This window comes from Mercenaria mercenaria, chromosome 18 (genome assembly GCF_021730395.1).
Source record: "Mercenaria mercenaria strain notata chromosome 18, MADL_Memer_1, whole genome shotgun sequence".
In the NCBI taxonomy this organism is placed as follows: Eukaryota; Metazoa; Mollusca; class Bivalvia; order Venerida; family Veneridae; genus Mercenaria; species Mercenaria mercenaria.
This window is the reverse complement of record NC_069378.1, coordinates 26,249,588-26,271,842: the sequence shown is the minus strand read 5'-3', so window position 1 is coordinate 26,271,842 and position 22,255 is coordinate 26,249,588. Positions and strand designations below refer to the sequence as shown.

General features: G+C 35.9%; 2 protein-coding genes across 2 annotated transcripts in view; both read left to right on the top strand.

Moving 5' to 3' along the window:
• LOC123546948 (catenin alpha-2-like) overlaps positions 1 to 7,315 on the top strand; it is a 28,898-nt gene extending 21,583 nt beyond the window's left edge. The window contains exons 12-13 of the mRNA XM_053529742.1: positions 5,403 to 5,462; positions 5,759 to 7,315. Coding sequence (XP_053385717.1) covers positions 5,403 to 5,462; positions 5,759 to 7,315 — 1,617 coding nt within the window. The remainder of the gene's footprint in view (positions 1 to 5,402; positions 5,463 to 5,758) is intronic.
• A 3,439-nt stretch (positions 7,316 to 10,754) lies between these two features.
• On the top strand, positions 10,755 to 21,871 carry LOC123539394 (dnaJ homolog subfamily C member 27-like). Its single transcript, XM_045323962.2, has 6 exons — positions 10,755 to 10,912; positions 16,486 to 16,551; positions 17,058 to 17,130; positions 18,112 to 18,308; positions 20,180 to 20,253; positions 20,686 to 21,871. Exons 1-6 carry the CDS (start codon positions 10,844 to 10,846, stop codon positions 20,798 to 20,800), a joined length of 594 nt encoding a protein of 197 aa, XP_045179897.2. The 5' UTR covers positions 10,755 to 10,843; the 3' UTR covers positions 20,801 to 21,871.
• The last annotated feature ends 384 nt before the right edge of the window (positions 21,872 to 22,255 follow it).

Genomic DNA, 22,255 nt, shown 5'->3' with positions numbered 1-22,255 from the left:
AATACATAATGTCTAGAGCCCACATGAATACGTATGGCTAGAGAATGTAGTGAAAATATACGCCTTGTGAATACATAATGTCTAGAGTATGTAGTGAAAATATACCCCACATGAATACTTACGGCTAGAGAATATAGTGAAAATATACACCTTGTGAATACATAATGTCTAGAGTATGTAGTGAAAATATACCCCACATGAATACATACGGCTAGAGAATATAGTGAAAATATACACCTTGTGAATACGTAATGTTTAGAGTGTGTAGTGAAAATATACCCCACATGAATACGTACGGCTAGAGAATATAGTGAAAATATACACCTCGTGAATACATAATGGCTAGGGTATGTAGTGAAAATATACCCCACATGAATACGTACGGCTAGAGAATATAGTGAAAATATACACCTTGTGAATACATAATGTCTAGAGTATGTAGTGAAAATATACCCCACATGAATCATACAGTTAGAGAATGTAGTGAAAATATATGCCTTGTGAATACGTAATGTTTAGAGTATGTAGTGAAAATATACCCCACATGAATACGTACGGCTAGAGAATATAGTGAAAATATACACCTCGTGAATACATAATGGCTAGGGTATGTAGTGAAAATATACCCCACATGAATACGTACGGCTAGAGAATATAGTGAAAATATACACCTTGTGAATACATAATGTCTAGAGTATGTAGTGAAAATATACCCCACATGAATCATACAGCTAGAGAATGTAGTGAAAATTACAAAACAGGTAAACTTTTATTGTTCCTGCAATTAAAATTCACCATCTTAATATCTTCCTTTTGCATTAATGGTAAAAACTAGAATGTGTCTGTAGGACACAGGGTGTGCCCCCCCCCACCCCACTGGAACATTTGTCACAAATAAGGGGAAATAATTTAAATGTTTGCAGTCTTAATGGGGTATAGCTTCAAAAAAAATATGAAAAGGATTCATTATTCTATACCATATACTTTTTAAGCTATGAGCATCACAAACAAGAAATCCACTATTTTGGCTATTTTAAGGGCCGTAACTCTGTAATAAACGCTAAAATTCTCAAGAAGAATGCCAAGTGTGCAAGGTCACATTATGATAAAGACTCAAGCAAGGTTTCATGAATTTACATTAAAAACTTTCTGAGTGAGGCACATAATTAGTTGAAAAAGTGCATTTTTTACTATTTCAGGGGCCATACATGTAACTCTAGAAATAGGGGAGAACCCAGATGAAAAATAGTAGGTGCGCAAAGTTCATATCATGATAAAGGCTCATGCAAGGTTTCATCAATTTATATCAAATACTTTTTGAGTTAGGCGTGTCACAAGGTGAAAATGTGCATTTTTGACTATTTCAGGGGACATAACTCTAGAAATAGGGCACAGACCCAGATTAAAAATAGGACATGCCCAAGTTCATATCATGATTAAGACTCGTGCAAGGCTTCATGAATCTGTATCAAATACTTCTTGAGCCAGGCATGTCAACAGGTGAAAATGTGCATTTCTGACTATTTCAGGGGCCATAACTCTAAAAATAGGGGGCGGAGCCATACGAAAAATAGAAGGTGCGCAAGTTCATATCATGATAAAGACTAATGCAATGTTTCATCAATTTATATCAAATACATTTTGAGCTAGACGCGTCACGAACTACGGACGGACGCATGGACAAGAGCAAATCTATATGCCCCCACCACTCAGTGCAAAACTGTGTATGTCATCAAAATTTCAAGGCTGTATCTTAAAAAACAAGAAAGCAGGTCAGTAGGTCAAGGTCACAGTCAAGTGACATCATATTTCTTGGGGTCATCAGGTAATTATAATTAAATAGTCTTGGAAATAGGATCAGATTTTTTTTTAAGTATTTTTCCTATATAACTCACATAATAACTAAGTTTTTAAACACAGGGGCATAATTTGAACAATTTTGGTAGAGGACTACTAGACAATGCATCATACCAAATATCAAAAGCCTAGGTCGTATGGTTTCTGACAAGAAGATTTTTAAAGCTTTTTCCTATATAAGTCTATATAAAATTTGGGACCCCCAGGGCAGGGCCTCTTTTCACCCCAGGGGTACACTTTGAATAATTTTGGTAGAGGACCATAAGACAATGCTACAAACCAAATATCAAAGGTCTAAGTGTTGTGGTTTCAGACAAGAAGATTTTTAAACTTTTTTTTCCTATACAAGTCTATGTAAAACTTGTGACCCCCGGGGCAGGGCCATATTTAACCCTAGGGGGATAATTTGAAAAATCTTGGTAGAGGACCACTAGATGATGCTACATACCAAATATCAAAGCCCTAGGCCATGTGGTTTTGTACAAGAAGATTTTCAAAGTTAAATCCTTATATAAGTCTATATAAACCATGTGATCCCCGGGGCGGGGCCATATTTGACCCTAGGGGGATAATTTGAACAATGTTGGTAGAGGACCACTAGATGATGCTACATACCAAATATCAAAGCCCTAGGCCATGTGGTTTTTTTGTACAAGAAGATTTTCAAAGTTTTTCCTATAATAAGACTATATAGAACTTGGGACCCCCAGGGCAGGGCCTCTTTTCACCAAAGGGGTACAATTTGAACAATTTTGGTAGAGGACCATAAGGCAATGCTACAAACCAAAAATCAAATGTCTAAATGTTGTGGTTTCAGACAAGAAGATTTTTAAACTTTTTTTCCTAAGTCTATTTTAAACTTGTGACCCCTGGGGCGGGGCCATATTTGACCCTAGGGGGATAATTTGAACAATCTTGGTAGAGGACCACTAGATGATGCTACACACAAGATATCAAAGCCCTAGGCCATTTAGTTTTGGACAAGAAGATTTTTAAAGTTTTTCCTTTCGGTTGCCATGGCAACCAGAGTTCTGCATGGAATTCAATTCTTTGAACAGTTTTGAAAGGGGGCCACCCAAGGATCATTCCTGTGAAGTTTGGTGTAATTCTGCCCAGTGGTTTTCAAGAAGAAGATTTTTTTAGGAAATGTTGACGGACGGACGACGCACGCCGGACGCTGGACATTGAGCGGTCACAAAAGCTCACCATGAGCCTTTGGCTCAGGTGAGCTAAAAACAAACCAAAACTTTTTGTAACCTGTATATGGTAAATGACTTTTATGCTTCTGCTTAGGTTTTCAAAAGCAGCAGCTGCTCTAGTTATTCATTTATAACTGGCATAAACTCTGCTGTAAATTTCCATTTTTGTGTTGTCATACAGGGTTTTATTTTGTGTTGTCTTTCAGGGTACTATTTTGTGTTGTTTCAAAACTAAAATTATCGAACACGATCGATTCATTATACAGGATTTTTCCGGAACCCGACGACGACTTTGAGAGAAGAGTGGTGTACGAATTATCCAAGATTGAGTTTAAGGAAGTTTGACTGTATTGGGTTTATGTAAACTATACAAAGTTGCTAACTCATTTCCTTTCAAATTTTATAATATACAAAATGTAGTTCTTTTAGTAGTGTGACACTGTGATTTGATTTAGGTATTTACCACATTTGTTTGGTAAAAAATAATGTTATTATTAGCCTATTAATGATAAAAAAAACCTTAAACAGACAGTTCAGGGCCCAAAAATAAATCCAGCACCCATTTACTATTTATTAATTAGTAAATATTCAATAAATATATAGCATTACTATTAGGCGTAAAAAAAAAAAAATTGTTTGTTTCCGGTATCCCGACCTTCCCTAAATTTTTGGCCCGACCTTAAATGTTTTTATGGCCTTGGGGAATTTTTTTTTCAACTTTTTAATAAAAAGTTGCAAAACTGCACTTTTTATGCTACATGGCTAATGATGTTAGAAATCAACTTACTGGTGCTCTAAAGGAATAAACCCCTTATTTGTAATCATTTTTTGACACAAAAATAATTTCCAAAAAGTCTCCCTTAGTAAAAAAAAATCGCCCCCCCCCCCACCCCCAAAAAAAGTTTCCGACCTACCTACCCTAATTTTTTTGAGCATGTTACTGGAAACAAAAAATTTTTTGGGGGGCCTTATAGGAGAGATCATGACCTAATCTTTTTTAAAAGTTAAAACACAAATTATATCAATAATTTTTTGATCAATGGAAATGTTATAAAACAAGAAATTTAATCATCACTTTTAATTATTATGAAATTAAATTGATCATGAATGCTAAGTCGCTTAACTTAATACAATGTTTTTCTAAAAGATTTGAACGTCACTACATCATTATTAAAATTATATGTCATTTAAAATGGTTATTCATTTAGGCCATACCAAATTGATTAATAGTTCTTCGGAAAATTTTCAAAAAAAATAGGAGCGGGCGAGCGAAATTTTATTTTTATTTTTTTTTTCTCAATTTTGATTTTTTCAGAGGCGGGTAGATTTTACATGGAGCGAGCGGGCTTTTTTTATTTTTTTTCCCAGCTTGAACCCTTGAGGAGGCGGTTATGATTATATATAAAGTTAACATTTCTTTAGAAATAACACAGAAATCAAATATTTACAGTGTGGGAAACACAGTATATAGCTTTTCTATATGTTTTAAAGACTACATGAATGATTTTGCAAATAAATTCTTGCCAGAACTCACTGAATCACTTTTTTTTTATTTTGTAATTTTAATTACTAAGGAATGAGTGTCTTATTTTTAATTTTGATTTTTCTACAATAATCTGAAGACGCGCCTATTTAATGGCACAGGATGAGGAATATTTAAGACAAAACAGGCACATGATTGTGTGGAATAACATTTCTTCTGAAACACAGTTAGATGGCTTTGACACATGAACAAATTTGTGCCCCTAGTGGAACTCCAACACATAGAGGTGACAGGGGAAGTAATAAACCACTTGACCAGTGAGACCTGACAGAATTGGGCATACAGATGCTTAGACATTGCTCGAATCCCTTTGGAATAATCTTTTAACAGATCATGATCAGGCTAGCTTAAGCTTTTGTGGTAGAGATTCATTTCAGGCAAAAATAATAACAGACGGACAAAGAACGATTCCAATATGACCTCCCTTAAAAGTGTTGTTTGTTGTGCTTTGACTGAACTAGAAATTTAGAGTTGGGGAAGTCTGTTTTTTTTTTCAGTTTCTTTCGTTCAGTCAATTTACAGCCAATTTTAAATATATCCTGGCATCATGTGTACAAACAGGCAAAACTGTGGTTACAAAAGGACAGATTTTGTTAGACATTATTTTCATATCAACACTACTTATTTGAAAAGCTAAACAATTTTTAAATTGACTAAATGCTTTTTGATAGAATATCTGACTGATGTACTATTTATCGTGGTCGCACCTTCTCTCGAACCCCACCTCCTTTCGAACCTTTCATTTTCTCGCGATTTTCACGCATGCACAAGTGCGCATTACGTCATCAATTTGTGAGTATCAGTGCTTTGTTTACAAACAACACGCTACAGCTGTCAAACCAAAAATTATGCGTCATAAACAAGTAAGTATTAACTATTTTCTTCCAATTAAGATAAAAATCAATAAAATTCTTATTACTTTATTGACCCCAATATATAACCAATAGAATTTCAACCCAGTTTTAACATAAAAGGTGCTCAAAGTTTTTGACAGTTGACCTCGCTCTCTTCGGCTGCTGCAGAGGTCACGTGACCATGGTGAAATCATGTGACTCTCAATTTTTACTGCACTGTTCAAATACTGAAATCCATTGCTTTTTCACCTTCTTTTTATGATTTTTTAAAAAAAAATTTTTAATTGATTCAATTTATATTTCAGTTGAATCCAGTGAAGAGAGCTATGAAGCACAAGGGATATTCTCCTTCAGCATTGTTTAATGCTTATAAACTGGTTAAAGAGACGGGCATTCCTGTGAAGACTGCTGCTAGGCAGTATGGTGTTCCACATAATACACTTCGTGATCGTGTGAAAGGCCGTGTTGACCCAGAAACACTGATGACAGGACCAGGTCCATTGTTCACTCAAGAAGAGGAGGCTAAACTGGTGGAACATATAAAGCATATGGCAGACCTTGGGTATGGATTCACCATCACAGAAGTTGTTTCCAAAGCCAGTGATTATGCAGTTTTTCTGAAGAAACGTTCTCCTGACAAACCTCTCTCTGTAAAGTGGTTCAGTGGCTTCAGAAAAAGGTGGCCTGAGCTTAGAGTTACTAAGCCTAGAGCTTTAACAAAATGTAGAGCTGCATCCACATCTCAACAGGCAGTGAACAGTTACTTTACAAACTTAGAAACTGTAATCATGAACAATAACCTTCTCAACAAACCTGAGTGCATATATAATATTGACGAAAAGGGCATACAGACAGAGCACTCACCACCATATATTGTGGGTGGCAAGGCAAGTGTACCTGCAATAACTTCCTCCAGGTCAGCTGTAACCACAATCATTGGTGGAGGAAATGCCATTGGAACCCAAGTGCCTCCATTCTTTGTGTTTAAAGGGCAGCGGATGAATGAAGACTTGCTTCAAGGTGCAGCTTCTGGTTCAGCTGGAACTATGTCAAAAACTGGCTGGTCTAACTCAGTCATTTTTCATGAATATTTAGAGAGCCACTTTCTCAAATACATACAAAGACCAGACAGTAATCAGCCAGTACTTGTCATATTTGATGGACACAGATCGCACATCAATGTTCCTGTACTTGAATGGGCTAAAAGGAACAATATAATTCTCTTTGTGCTGCCTGCCCACACAAGCCACTGTCTTCAGCCCCTGGATGTAGGGTGCTTTGGGCCCCTACAGAAGATATACAACAACACATGCCATAAGTTTCTGAGGGAACATCCATCATCGAAAATTACCAGGTTTAATGTTGCTGCTCTGGCTTCTAGTTCATATGTAACAGCACTGTCAAATAACAACCTCAAGTCAGCCTTTCAGAAAACGGGCATATTTCCTCTTGACAGAACAGCCATAAGTACTGACAACTTCAAGCCATCAGAGCCTTATGTTGCTCCTGTTCAAGAGCCATCCGAACAGGTTCCTGATGTTCAGTGTGACCTAAATGCATACTTCCGGGCAGCAGAGACTGTAATTGAATTAAAAAAGGAGTTCCATCAGGCATCAGCTAAGAAAACTTTCAGTAATGTTGTTTCTGGTCAGGAAATCACCAGTTCAGACATATCACAACAAATTATTACTAAACCCAAGCCCATAGTAAAACAGCCAACAAAGACACCCAGGAAACCAAAGTCAAACATCCCAAAGAAGGTCTGTAAGAAGTCATCCAGCAAAGAAAGCCATATGTACAGCCCATTGTTTTCCACCACCCAGAACCTACTCCTGGACCATCACACATTAACCTTCTTCTAGATACAGATTCAAACACTGATGACTCTGATGATGATATGCCAGATGAGGACAAATGCTGCGTCTGCAAATTGTTTCAGCCAGCTCAACTGAAAAATTGTGTGTCATTGGTGATTACAAAGTGGGCCCAGTGTGATTCTCCAGGTTGTAAACACTGGACACACTTAATCTACTGCTGCAAGCAGAGAGTAATTAGGCGTAATGATACGTTTATCTGCCCTTGCCATGACCAAACAAACACTGAAGAATAGAAAATAAATAACTGTTATGAATTGTTTAAAGTTCAAAGTTAATTACTGTTACAGTGTTGAGACTTTTGGAACATTTTTTTTGAACTGTGCTGTAATTTAAAAATAGGTTCGAAAGCAGGTGCTCTATTTTTGGCCGCCATTTTGTTTTAGATGTTAGGGTGGTGGGAAACTTTGGACGATTGTTGGATAACTGACGAAGGATGTAGTAACTTAATATTTGCAAGGTATTTATAAATGATTATTTTACATTGCTGATTCGTTATTTTATTTAACATTTACCGCAAATAAGTATCAGCCCATGTCAACAATTAAGAGGTTCGAAAGACGGTTCGACCACGATAAAGGAGTTACATTCAAAAAGATTTGGGTCGAGACAATGTGATAGGTCGGTCAGGATTTGTGAACAAATATTTTTTTAAGCTAGTAGTTGGCCTCAGCTTTGGGCTCTAGATCTAACATGCTGAATTAAACAACTGATAACAAATGGTTTGAAAACTTTATATCTGAACAATATTTCCAAATATTTTAACTGCATCCCCGTGCACGTCTTACAAGTCGGGCTTCGTTCTTTTCACTGTATTGAACAAAAGTAGAATGTGCCTATTTCATTACCTACCGGCACATCGAAGGCCATGTGTGGCACTAGCACAGACACTCCAGATTTAAAACAGATGATGAACAACACCATAATTCCTGACTTTTTTGAGTTTGGATCATCAGCTACATGTATTACGGACGCATGAAATCCGATCAATATCACTTTGACGCATTAAAACAGCGATAAAACCTGTTTTGCCGTTATTATTCCGGACCGCATAATCGAAAAAAAAATATTTTTTTTCGGAGATTTTTATGTACGTGCGGGCGGGTAATTTTTATTTTTTTTTCTCGGGAATGGAATTATTGATGCGGTAGTTCCGACGAACGACATATCAATTTGGTATGGTCTTAAAAACATATCTGAATATAGGGAGAGGACAACCTTAAGCTTATAAAGCTTCCTGTCCAATCCTTTATTGTATATTTGTAATCATGTTGTAAAAGTCTTTCAAAATAAAATATGTTTAAATCAAGTTATTTGAATAAGAAAATATGAAAACTGTAAGTATTTCAAAACCTTTTACATGTAAATTTTAAAAATCCATAAAATAACGAACAAGTTACTAGAAATAAAAAATTTTGATCCTGTACACAATGAAAAAACATTGTTTCAACCACCACCAGACAAACAGTAGCTAAAAAATTTAGCTCAGAGATGTTTATAAAAATATGCTGTTACAGATCTCTGTGCTAGAACAAATGCCGCACTGAAACCTAACCATGAATCAAGCTAGAAGTCTGTCAAGCTATAATTTCATCAGATGAAATGTAATGGACTGACACCTTTTACTTTAAAAAATTTCTAATCCATTTCTCTTTTGAACTAGCATAAAATAATCAATGCAACATAATTTGAACACAAGTTCTACACACATTTTTCAAATTGGTACCCCTGTCCGCAATATTTTGTTTGCCATTTCAGTAGTCACCTGATCAGGGTACTCTTCATTTTGAAAACCAACAGGCAGTATAAAATTATTATTTATTGACCTTTTCTGAGAACTTTAACCTTTTAAGGTATGTTTTTATGAATTTTATCAAAAATGGTTTTAACCGTTTACTTATACTAGTACTGTTTAGGATTATATTAAATTCATAAACAGGTAAAATTATTTTGATCTTTTCAAAAATAACCACATGCTCTGACCCGTTGCACGATGTCATCAGTTTCTTACAAAAGTCTGTGCATGATGTTGTGGTTTAATACTGGTTAGTTAACCAAATGGTGTTTCGCCATACTATAAAGGACGCGACCATCAGAAAATAAAAGCAGTGACAGAAGTTAAGCAGGTCTAGCAGGAAAGTGGAATATTTACAGATTATCTGTAAATTTACAGATAATCTATAAATTTACAGATTTTTCAATCTGTAAATTTACAGATTGTGTGTATGAAAACTGATGAAATAACATTTATCCTCAAAACCGCAGCTTGGAATTAATTGGTTTATTTACAGCATGCATAAATTAAGGTCATTTGTGGGTTTCAGCCATTTTTGTTGACTTTGATTTTTTGGCATTTTCAGAAAAATCAAAGTCAACAGAAATGACTGAAAGTTACAATTGACCTTTATTTATACATACCATAAGTAAATCAATTAATCTCAAGCTGCGATTTTGTGTCTAAATATAATTTTAGCAGTTTTCAAACACTTGATCTGTAAATTTACAGATTGAAAAATCTGTAAATTTATAGATCATCTGTAAATTTACAGATAATCTGTAAATACTCCACTTTCCTAGACCTGTTAAGGTAGCCAGAACTAGATATATTAAACAGAATGTTAATGCAGGACGTCATAGCGATTCATAAATATGCCGAATACCTACAGTCTGACATATAACCTGTCTAACGAACATTAATATGGTACCTGCCCCTATATTATTTTTGCATAAAATACTAAATATATATGTATAAAATGTACACAGGCATCATTCAGTAGTCTATAGTGTCAGTAAGATTTTACCAATAAACATCTGTCCAGCAAATCTCACAATTTTCCACGGGGGTTGTGCATGTGCCTCTCTCTTGGCTCTGAACACAGCCCGCACTCTCGGGTCTCTGTTAGCTTGATACAGGTACTCTGGCAACCTCCACAGATCTCTGAACCATCCGACAAATAGACCACCTAGGGACATCCACCAAACAAACGCTTGTTTATCCCTGCCAAGATAAAAGTGATGCAGTCCAAATGGCCCACCAAGGACCCAGAAAATATAAGCTACAATAATATTCGCCATAATGCTGTTGATATGTTTGCTTTCCAAAAAACACGCATCACTAAAAAATTCAATTAGCTTCCAGGATGTTTATCATTGGCTTTGCGCATGCTCAGATAGGAAAAAATGGAATTTTGATAGCTATTTTTAGAAACACGACGTGTAAAGAATTATTTTCGAATCTCAACAATTTAATTAAATTTCTCAGGCATTTATTTTTAGCATACACTAATAATATGTTTGTACGTTTGAAATTATAATTTGAAAGTTTTCTTGAATTTGATTATAAATAAATCCTAAATTATAAAAGCGAATTTACCATTGAAAGTTGAAAAGGCTAAAAATAGATACCAATTTTTCCCAATACCACAATGCTGTGTTTTGTTTACAGTTGTGCAGCAACAAGAAACGTGTAGCTGTCATGAGTAAAATGAGTTGTTAATTCTGTACATACTGAAGTCAATGGATCGCCAGAGAGGACATCTTGGGAAAAATCCACAAGATGCTGTCGACAGTCTTATTTGGATTAAGGTAGATCTAGATCTGCTAATTTTCTAAGATTTTTTTTTACACTGTAGCTTATTCAAGGAGAGGTTAGAACCTATTATAAATGGCATGTGAACGAGTTGATGATCTCTTGATTATCTATCTGAAATGTTGAATATGAGATAAAATACGTATGCATTATAAACACTCTTCACCTGTTTAAACTGTTGACCATACGTCCGAATGACCACGTATATACACCGTGCATCAGGTTTATTGATTCTATTTATATCATTTTCTAATAGCTACTGTTTACCTAGACAAGCTTACTGTCACTAGATAGATAGATAGATAGATTTATTCGTGTAAATATATACATCACATTGACACAATTATCACATACATTGAATTTAAACAGCACATAATATATTAGCACAGCTTTGATATCACAGATATTATTGGTGACTAGTGCACAATTATGACATATATAAAAACACAGGATAACCTGTAAAAGCCTTGTGGCTTATTTCCAACAGGGTCCTTGAAAATATTGTCATAATGGATAAAAGTATTTAAATAATAGTAATAGATACAGTTTATGCAGAGTAAGTGCACAATTATGTTGTCAGTACATAGACATACATATATTACACGAACAATATTATCACATTAAAAATCATATCACATAAAATCTACATTTGACTATACTTACAATTAAAAATAGATATAACTGGAATCTTCAGCCAACTTCATATTTAAAATCAAGTGCTTTTTAACTTCCTTTTTAAAAGCATATTTAGTAAATTAGATAATATTATTTACTCTTAGTATTATGTATAAATTGAGGTAACTGGTTCCAGTCTAAAATACTATTATAATAAAAAGTTGAAGTTGTAAAACCATTTACAGCTGGCAGATAAAAATTGGCACTACTACCTCTACTATTATACTGGTGTTGTTCATTACACCTTTTAAAATTTTCCGTTTAAGATATGCCGGACATTTGTCATTAAATATTTTATACACATGATTAAGTCTAAGTTGCATGCACCTGTTTTCAATATTTAAAAAACCTAGATAACTAAAATCTGAAACACACAGAGAAGTTCTACATTCATAATTCAATATATATCTCACAATCTTATTTTGAGCAATTTGTAGTTTACACTTCAATTGTTTTGTGAGTCCACAATACCATGACGAACTAGCATAATCAAAATGGCACTGTAAGAGTGCATTACATAGAGTTTTTCTTAATGATTCATTTAAATAACTCTTTTGCCTATATAAAAACTTTAATCTTGAATTGACTTTATTAACAATATTATTAACAATAGAAGTGGCAGATAGGTCTTTATCCAACATAGCTCCCAAGTATTTAACAGAGTCCTGTGCCTTAATTGTATGTCCATTACAATGAACTGAAAAATCTTGAATTTTATTGAGCTTACGTCTAGAGCCGATTAGAATACACTCTGTTTTTCCTAAATGTAATGATAGTTTATTATCTATCAGCCATTTACTACAACTAGCAAGTTCATTACCTAAAACAGAACTGATCACTTCTGGGTTCTTATGAGAGAATAGAATAGCGCTATCATCAGCATATAAAATTAACTTGCAATTTTTACTAATGCTAATACCCATATCATTCACATAGCACAAAAATAACAAGTGAATGAAGTATTGCCATGCAATACAAAGTCCCCTACTGGAAGGCACCTAATTTTCTCTACTGCAGTATAACATCATGAACGGATATCTGTCAATGATGTATAAACAATATTGTACTATTATATACAATATGTTATAACAACACACTTGGATTAAAATGTGCATATATAAAAACCCACAGTTGTTTTCATATTGAAATGTTTTTGCCGATTATAAAAAAGTTATCATATAAGTTATTTATAGTACCAACAAAGGGAAATTAATCTTAAAAAAAAAAACAAAAAAAAAATCTATATAATATAAGTCCACAAGAAACTCTTTACCAGGTAGAGATAGGTCAGAATACACCTAAAAAATGGATGTAACATGCATGCTGTACCACAGAAAAGTGGTCTCGATTTTTCTCTACGACCAATAATAAAAAAGTTACAATAAAATCTATTTATAGTAAAACAATGGGACGTAATTCTAAAAACAAGGGTGCCTCATGGTGGTGAACATTTGGTCCAAGTTACATCAAAATCCCTCAATGCATGAAGAAGAAATGCTCCGGACAAAGTCATTCTTGAATTTGACCTTTGAACTCTAAATATGACCTTGACCTTAGACCTAGGGACCTGGTTTTTGCGCACGGCAATCCGTCTTATGTTGGTGAACATTTGTGCCAAGTTACATCAAAATCCCTCCATGCATGAAGAAGAAATGCTCCAGACAAAGTCATTCTTGTGTCTGACCTTTGGTCTCTAAGTGTGACCTTGACATTAGACCCTGGGCTTGGGTTCTGCGCATAACATGTTGTCTCATCCAGGGGAATATTTGTGCCAACTGATATCTAAATCCTGTTTTGCATGACAAAGTTTTAGACTGGACAGGAAAAAAATCCTACTGACCTTTGATCTCAAAGTGTGACCTTGACCTTTAAGCTAGGGTACTGGGTGTTGTGCACGACATGTCATCTCATCATGGGGAACAGTTATGTTAAGTGATATTGTAATCCCTTGATGGATGACAGAGTTCTGGATCGGACAGGAAATTTTTTTTATTGACCTTTGACCTCCAATTGTGACCTTGACCTTTGAGCTAAGGGTCCGGGATTTGCGCACGACAGGTCGTCTCATCATGGGGAACATTTGTGCCAAGTAATATTAAAATCCCTTAATGAATGTCAGAGTTATGGACCGGACACGAAACAGACCCTGTTCATGCTATGTTAACATTTGACTGCTAAGTGTGACCTTGACCTTTGAGCTAGGGGTCTGGAAGTTGTGTATGACACATCGTCTTATTATGAGGTACATTTATGCCAAGTAATATTAAAATCCCTTCATGGACGGCAGAGTTATGGACCGGACAGGAAAAAAATCCCTGTTGACCTTTGACCTCAAATTGTGACCTTGACCTTTAAGCTAGGTGTCTAGGTTTTGCGCAAGACACGTCGTCTCATCATGGAGAACATTTGTGCCAAGTAATATTAAAATCCCTTCATGGATGGGAGAGTTATGGACCGGACAGGAAAAAAGCCCTGTTGACCTTTGACCTCCAACTGTGACCTTGACCTTTGAGCTAGGGGTCCGGGTTTTACGCATGACACGTCGTCTCATCATGGGGAACATTTGTGCCAAGTAATATTAAAATCCCTTCATGGATGGGGGAGTTATGGACCGGACAGGAAAAAAGCCCTGTTGACCTTTGACCTCCAATTGTGACCTTGACCTTTGAGCTAGGGGTCCGGGTTTTGCGCATGACACGTCGTCTTATCATGGGGAACATTTGTGCCAAGTAATATTAAAATCCCTTCATGGATGACAGAGTTATGGACCGGACACGAAATTGCGGACGGACGGACGGACAGACGGACGGACGGAATGACGGAAAAGCGCATTCCTATAGTCCCCGAAACTGGTTTTCAACCAGTAGGGGACTAACAATGGACCCAGTATACTACCCTGAGGCACACCACAAACTATATTATCAAAATCCGACATAGTATTATTCACATGACTATATAGCTTGGGTCCTTCCAGTTAAATATGAGCGAAACCACTCCACCGACTCAATACCCATCGCCTTCAATTTAAGACATAATATCTGGTGGTCGACTGTATCAAAAGCCTTTTGAAGATCTAACATAATCATCCCTGTATATAGTCCTTTTGATGTTTGATTTCTTATGTGATCAGTCAAATGTATCAGGCATGAGTCAGTAGAGTAGTTTCCTCTAAAACCGCTTTGTAATTCATATAATAAACCATTTTTGACTAGAAAAGATTCTAACTGGTTATAAACCGCTCTTTCAAGAATTTTAGATACAATTGACAAAATGCTTACAGGTCTATAGTTGGAGACGTCAGACCTATCATTTTTCTTAAATAAAGGTTTAACCTTAGCACTTTTCAAATCTTCTGGAACAGTATTGCTAACAATTGAACTATTCACTAAAAAAGTAACATGAATTTTTAAGTAAGAAGCTGCATCCTTCAAAAATCTAGCAGGAATATTATCTAACCCTGTGCTTTTAGAGCTGTTTAACTTACATAATTCCCTATACACAAATTCTTCATTTACAGTATGAAGTTTAAATCTAAAACCCGTAGGATTTCTCTGTTCATAAAATTTTTTGAACAATTCTGAATCAACAGTGAATAAATTTAATGGGTTGGGCAATTTTTGCACCAAAACAGAAGCCACAGTTTTAAAAAAGTTATTAAAATGATCTGCGATTTTCTTTGGCTCAAAGCAGTTGTTACCATTTATTTTCAAAACCACATTTGTGTTAGATTTACTCTTGTTATTGCACCCTAAACTTTTGATCTGCGACCAAAGCTCCTTAGGATTATTTTTGTTCTCTTCCAGATTGTTTTCTAAGTATTCTGATTTTGCCCTTTTTATAACTCTCTGGACCTTGTTTCTATATTGACTATATAACTTGTAAAATTCTGATTTATTATGTTTGCTAAACAAGTAAAAATAATAATCTCTAAGTTTTATAAGTTCTAAAATGTCAGAATCCATCCAAGGTTCACTTCTTTGCTTTAAACGTATCTCCTTAACTGGTGCAACAGTATTTAATACTGATAAAAAAATCTCCTTAAAATTCAACCAACATTCTTGAACTGTGTCTGCTGTAAACATACTAGACCAATCACAAACCTTCAATTTTGCTATAAAATCTTCAACATTATAGTTACGTAATGATCTAATAGTAACATTGTTATGTTTATGGAATTTACCCCTAATAGACTTTCTGGTACAAAACACAGGCAGGTGGTCACTGAAAGAGAGTGAACGCTTTTAAGTTTCTGACATTTGCAACCACCGCGATTTGACCGTCACAGCATAAAACAAACTGTATACGTCCGATTAGTTCGACTACTGTTTACCATGAATTTCTGGTATAGTTTGTGGCTTATTGTAAGGTTTTACATATTCATTCTTAAATTATTTTTAGCATAATATAACTTACGCCACTGTAATAATCATAATGTAGTTGTCTTTCAATTTACAATCAAATAGTATTTTTCATTGACTTAAGCACTATTCAGTTCATTACATTAGTCCACGATCACTCTCAGTATGTGACAGAAACCTTATACATGTAGGCCCACCCAAAATACATTTAGACTTGCCTTAAATTCATATATCATATGAATGTGGAGGGTGCATAAACAACTAATGGTGTTGGGGAGGTTACTTCACTTACCTATACTCGTTATGCTTGTACTTCCCTACCTATCTCCTCTTTCTCCCCCCCCCCCCCCCCCCCGCCCCCACACACACACATACACACACATAGCTCTAGCCACCATATATCGCACAGGTATGCATACAATTAGTTCTCAGTAAATGCATGTTCGCTGTAATATTATATTTTGCAAATTCTCGTTCTTCCAATACAAAACAGTCCTCCGAGCTAAACTACCAATGCAGCAATATATTTTTTTCAGGTAGTTGGTATAGGCAACGCAGGCGTGGGTAAAACGTGTCTTATCAAACACTTCTGTGAAAGCAAGGTAAGCAGAGTGCAATAGTTGGTACTTACCTGGTAGTTAAAAGTAAGTTTGTAAAACAACAATGTAGGCGTGTGCAAAACATCTCCGATCCGGGATCGGTTTATTTCTTAGGCTTATCGGATTGTTTTTCTATTTCATATCTGTGTTATACATAACTAAAGCGTTTGGAATAGGAATTAATTAATAAAGATAATATATGTAACAATAAAGAACATGAAATTGGCTTTTAAGGTGGCGATAAGTATAAAAATGTTATGGTCCTTTTATCTGACTACGGAAGCTAAAAGTTATTGCGCGAAACTTTCTTCAAAATCATTATATCACACATGTTGTGACTCTGGCCGCTTAAAAAAGAACCAAAGGTTCTTGCCCTTTTACACGAAAAAATGAGCCTTTTAATTTGTGGCTTGATTAAAATTTTGTAGAATATACTATACACTAATTGAATGGCTTGCCTGTCAATAGTCAAAACTATTAAATACTAACTTATTGAAAACCATTTACAGTTTAGTGGCGGGTATCAGCCAACTGTCGGTGTAGATTATGGGTTCAAGATACAGAATATAAAAGGATACGAATGTAAGTGCAAAATGAATTACTTTTTTTTCTGAGTGGGAAAGACTACAGTTTAAAGAATGGATTAATGAACATGCTAACTCTGAAGTTTAAATTGCTGAATTTTCATTCTGTTCTGTCATTGTCGTGTTTGCAAAGAATGCAAGAATGTGCAGCTGGCATCTACAGACAAATAAAATTTCACCTGTGTAAGTAAGTATGCAGTAAACAATGTCAAAGCAAATGATATGCTTGTCTTGCTTAGATTTATCATTAACGTAAGACCAAAATATTCTATGACCGCCTCACCGGCTATTTAAAAAGTGCATTAATCTGTAAACATAAAAAAGTAAGAGTAGGCATCACGGAAACATTAAGTTATGAAACGACTTTCTGTGACAAATGCATCATCATTTTCCCGCGTCAGCATATCTCGAGTGATTTTCTGTTGCCGAAAATAGCTTATTATAATTTTACGTACGAAAATTACCGATCATCATTACGAGTCGTCTGCCTTAACCTTTACCCTGCTAAATTTCTAAAATGGACTGGGATGTTCACTGAAAATAGTGAAGAATGCAGACCATGATCAGCCTGCACTGTTCACATATTTTAAGGCAACATCACTTGCCACCAGCAGGCTTAAAATTAAATATGTTAATTCCAAGGAATACATAAAGCCTAGAGAATATTTTTTTGTTTCAGTGTAAGAATACAATATTTGTCATGATTGAACACCAGATGCAATATTTTCAGGAGTGGTATAGCTAAAATTTAAGATACGGTGTCCATGAGTGAAAGATATTTTGATCTTACATGTGAATAAAAAATCTTTTTATTTCATGTATTGACTAAATTTAGATAGATCTGTACCTAATTTATAGTTTCTTAGTGCAAAATATATTTGATATTTTTCACTGCGAAAATACCAGATAAATTTCACTGTAATATTTCGATAATTCACTGAAAAACATGTAGTGAAATGTATATCTTTTTCTGTTGTAGTGCGTGTGCACCTATGGGATTTGTCTGGCGCACCAGAATATATCGACGTCCGGAACGAGTTGTACGGACAGACAGACGCTGTATTTCTCGTGTTTGACGTCACAAATCAAGCATCCTTTGAGAGTCTAGACACGTGGTTAAAGGAGGTGAACAAATACAGTAGCGGGATACAGGATATAATACTAGTCGCAAACAAGGTAAATATATTGCATTCGTATTGTAAAATGAATACGTTTCCGCCTTTTTGATTTTTTGTTGCTATGGAAACATAATGGCCGTCATTTTGATCAGATATTAAAGCGCTCATAACTTCCTAATTTTGAAGCCGATTTTGAACATTCTTTTACTTCTTTAAATGGTTAAAGAAACCCTAGAAGGCAGAATTAACAAAAGAACAGCATTGCCTTTTCCCTTAACTTTATTGTTACTGATGACACAACTTCCAGGCGAATGATATATCTAGTAACCCAGTTGCAAATCGGATGAACATAGGTATCTGAAAATATCTGAGCTCAAGACTGAATACTTATGTCTCATCTACTCTAATCGTTTCAGATCGTTTTTAACGTATCATTGAGGGTTTTATTAAAAATCAATTTAATCAAGATCTACCCCACCTAGTACACTAGCGTTACTGCTTCAGTTGAGCCCAACTTGTATGCCATTTAGTTGTTAATTAAAGATCATTTATGTAGCCGAAAAATAAAATTTCTAACTTAGATGCTAAAAGATACGGCATTAAATTCTGAAATTTAGAAATACTCAGGTGCCACTCAGGGCATTAGTTCGGGCGGTAACTAACATTTGGATAGAATACTCAACCTAGTTTCTGTAAGCCAACTACTTTCATTGTTCAAAGCCGCAGTGGTGGCAGGGAAAGGTCTGGAGTAAGCGCCGTGCTGTCATGTCGGTCGCGGAGGCTGCAACCATATTAGTCGCGGAAGCTGATATCATGTTGGCACGGAGGCTGATGTCATGATGGACACGGAAGCTGCTATCATGTTGGTCACGGAGGCTGGTATCATGGTGATCGCGAAGGCTGCTATCATGTGGGTTACAGAGGCTGCTGTCATGTTGGTCTCGCAGGCTGCAGTTATGTTGACCAGTTAGGCTACTATCATCTCGGTCAAGGAGCTTGCTATTGTGTTGGTTGCGGAGGCTGCTATCATGCCAGTTACGGAGGCTGCTGTCATGCCAGTTAAGGAGGCTGCTATCATGTTGGTCAAGGAGGCTGTTATCATGTGGGTCACGGACGCTGTTATCATGTGGGTCATGGGGGGCTGCTATCATGCGGGTCACGGAAGCCGCTATCATGTCGGTCACGGAGGCTGTTATCGTGTTGGTCAGGGAGGCTATACCATATGGGACAGGGAGGCCGCTGTCATGTGAGTCACGGAGGCTGTAACCATGTTGGTCACGGAAGCTGGTATCATGTTGGTCGCGGAGGCTAATATTATGTTGGTCACCGTGAAGCTGATATCATGCTGGTCACGGACGCTGATATCACGCGGTCACGGACGCTGCTATCATGTGGGTCACAGACATGCTATCATGTTGACCAGTTAGGCTAATATCATCTTAGTCACAGATCCGGTTTTCGTGTTGGTAACGGAGGCTGCTATCATGTTGGTTACGGAGATAGATATGTGGGTCACGGCGGCTGCTATCATGTGGGTCACGGAGACTGCTATCATATTGGTCACGAAGTCTGCAATCATGTTGGTCACGGAGGCTGCCATCATGTTGTTTATGGAGGCTGCTGTCATATTGGTCAAAGAGGCTGCTATCATGTTGACCAGTTAGTCTATTATCATCTCTGTCACAGAGGCTGCCATCACGTTGGTCACGAAGGCTGCTGCCATGTTGAAATAACTCGGGCTGTTAGCAAGTGGGTCATGGAGGAGACTGCTATTATGTTGGTCACGGAGACTACTATCATGTCTGGTCGCGGAGGCCCCTATTACGTCAGTCGTGGAGGCCCCTATCATATCTGTAAACTGAACACTATAAACATCACCTGTGATATAAGTTTAATCGTATAATTCCATTTGGTATATATTTTATGCAGGTGGACACGAAGTCGGGGAAAAGATTGGTATCAACTCAGGAAGCAAAAAAGTGGGCAGCTAGTCATAAAATGAAGTAAGAATTACTTTTCTTTATATTCAAAATTTTAATGACAGAAATAGTTAATTACTCCCACGTTGTGAGTAGTATATAATGTATATCATTGGTTATAAAATCTGTCAGACATAATTTCTTTTGCCTATAATACTGTTGATTTGAGGTCATTTCGGGCAAAAGGTTTCTTTCAGCAGTAATATGCATTTAATCAAAGCTGTCCGAAATAAAAAAAAAAACTTGTATCAGCCACTCATTGCTATTGGACGTAGCTTTTTTCCCATTATTTTTTACAGCTCCAGTTGATATAATCTTGATGAAATGTTGATTGTATAACTATAAGTCAGGACAATTCAATGCAGCCTTTACTAAGTTAGGTTTTTTAAAGCAGGATCTTTACTTCATATGAATCACAATCACTCGAGCACTGTTTTATTTTGTTTTTACTTTCAGTCTTTACGAAGCAAGTGCTGCAACAGGAGACGGGGTCCATAAACTGTTCGATGAATTGCTGAACAATGTTATTAGCAAGCGTAAACAAGCTGGGCTCATTCCTAAAACATTGTAGTGTAGTGAAAGCTCGCGAAACCCGTGCTAAACCCTATACAAAAAGTTGAGAGAAGAACAGATGTGAAAGACGACAGTTAGGTATTGGATAAAATATATCCACTGTTTGGATAAAATATATGATAGGGATCTGATGGTCCTTAACTATTTGTATATAATTCAAGAGACAGACTGCAGGCTCTGTAGATACAATTTAGAGATTACCCAGAGAGAAGTGTTGACTAAGCCACCACAGAGTTTGACAATACTCGAGAACAAAGAGTCGGTTTAAGGAGATGTTAAAAAAAATTGTTTCAGAATTAAAAATATTAAAACATTTTGTATCTTTGCTATTATATGTAGGTCATTTTCTTTGCTTACTTCCAGATGGCGTTTTCACCAATCAGCTTTTCTAGTTTGTTTTGAAATTCAGTTGGATTTTAAAGCTCCCATGTCCAACAAAGCCATCCAGCTGGCTTACGGAAGGTCTGTGGTACTACCCAGGTGCAAGGCCGTCATGAGGGGCACTGAAGTCTTCCTCTACCGTCAAAGCTGAAAAGTTGCTATATCACCTATAATTGTGACGATGCAAGGTCGAACCCAACAAGACAAACAAACAAACAAACAATCATATCTAATTAGGAGTCAAAACACAAAAATTATGCCGGATATTAATTCGAGATACCTTTTACTGTCTGGCAATTTATTTCTGCCAAAGGTAATACTTACATTTTTTGAATACCTCTAGTTGTGTTGTCCTACATATACTGTTTCAATGTCTTCTATATTATCCTTATTCCTAGATTTGTTTTACAATTACATATACATTTGTACTCTGTTCGTAGTATACATGTATCACAGATTGGAGACTCATGGCTTCTACTAGTATTTTATACTTTAAGTTTCATTTCTGTCAAATCATCCCGGATTACCATACGCTTGTCGTGCATCGTACTCAAGACCTCATGATCTGAAGTATGGTCCTTACTTTGTTTTGATCTCAGACAGAAATTACCGTTGTTTTTTTTTTTTGTTTCTGTCCCAGGCCGTATTTCCCATGTTTCTCGTTTCAGAAATAAATGTTTAGAGAGATTGAGTTGGTTTTGTTTTTATCTTTCCAGACAAGGCTGTCCACAAAATGGATTTTGATTAATTTATCAAGCTAAAGATATGCCATTTATTTTAATAGTGTTTTGGTTTGTAAGTATGTTACTTATCAATAGAATCTGATTTTGCTGACGCAAATGAATAAGATTTTAAGGGTGTAATGATATATCGAAATTCATTGTATCACGATGCATAAGTCTGGCAATACGTGTATCGCATCATTTCACGATACAGAAACGATACATTGAAAAATACATGGAATGAAAACTTTCATACAATCAGAGTTAAAGATAGTAATAAATGTATTATTTATAACAGGTTTTCTAACGTTGAAGCAAAATTAAAACAAAAGTTTCAAATACTTTCCAAC

Bases quoted from the DNA above. Each gene is read 5' to 3' on its own strand.
- LOC123539394 (XM_045323962.2), top strand. From the start codon at position 10,844: ATGGATCGCCAGAGAGGACATCTTGGGAAAAATCCACAAGATGCTGTC. The intron at 17,131-18,111 runs GTAAGTGCAAAA...TTTCTGTTGTAG, and splicing joins GAATATAAAAGGATACGAAT to TGCGTGTGCACCTATGGGAT. The intron at 18,309-20,179 runs GTAAATATATTG...TATTTTATGCAG, and splicing joins TAATACTAGTCGCAAACAAG to GTGGACACGAAGTCGGGGAA.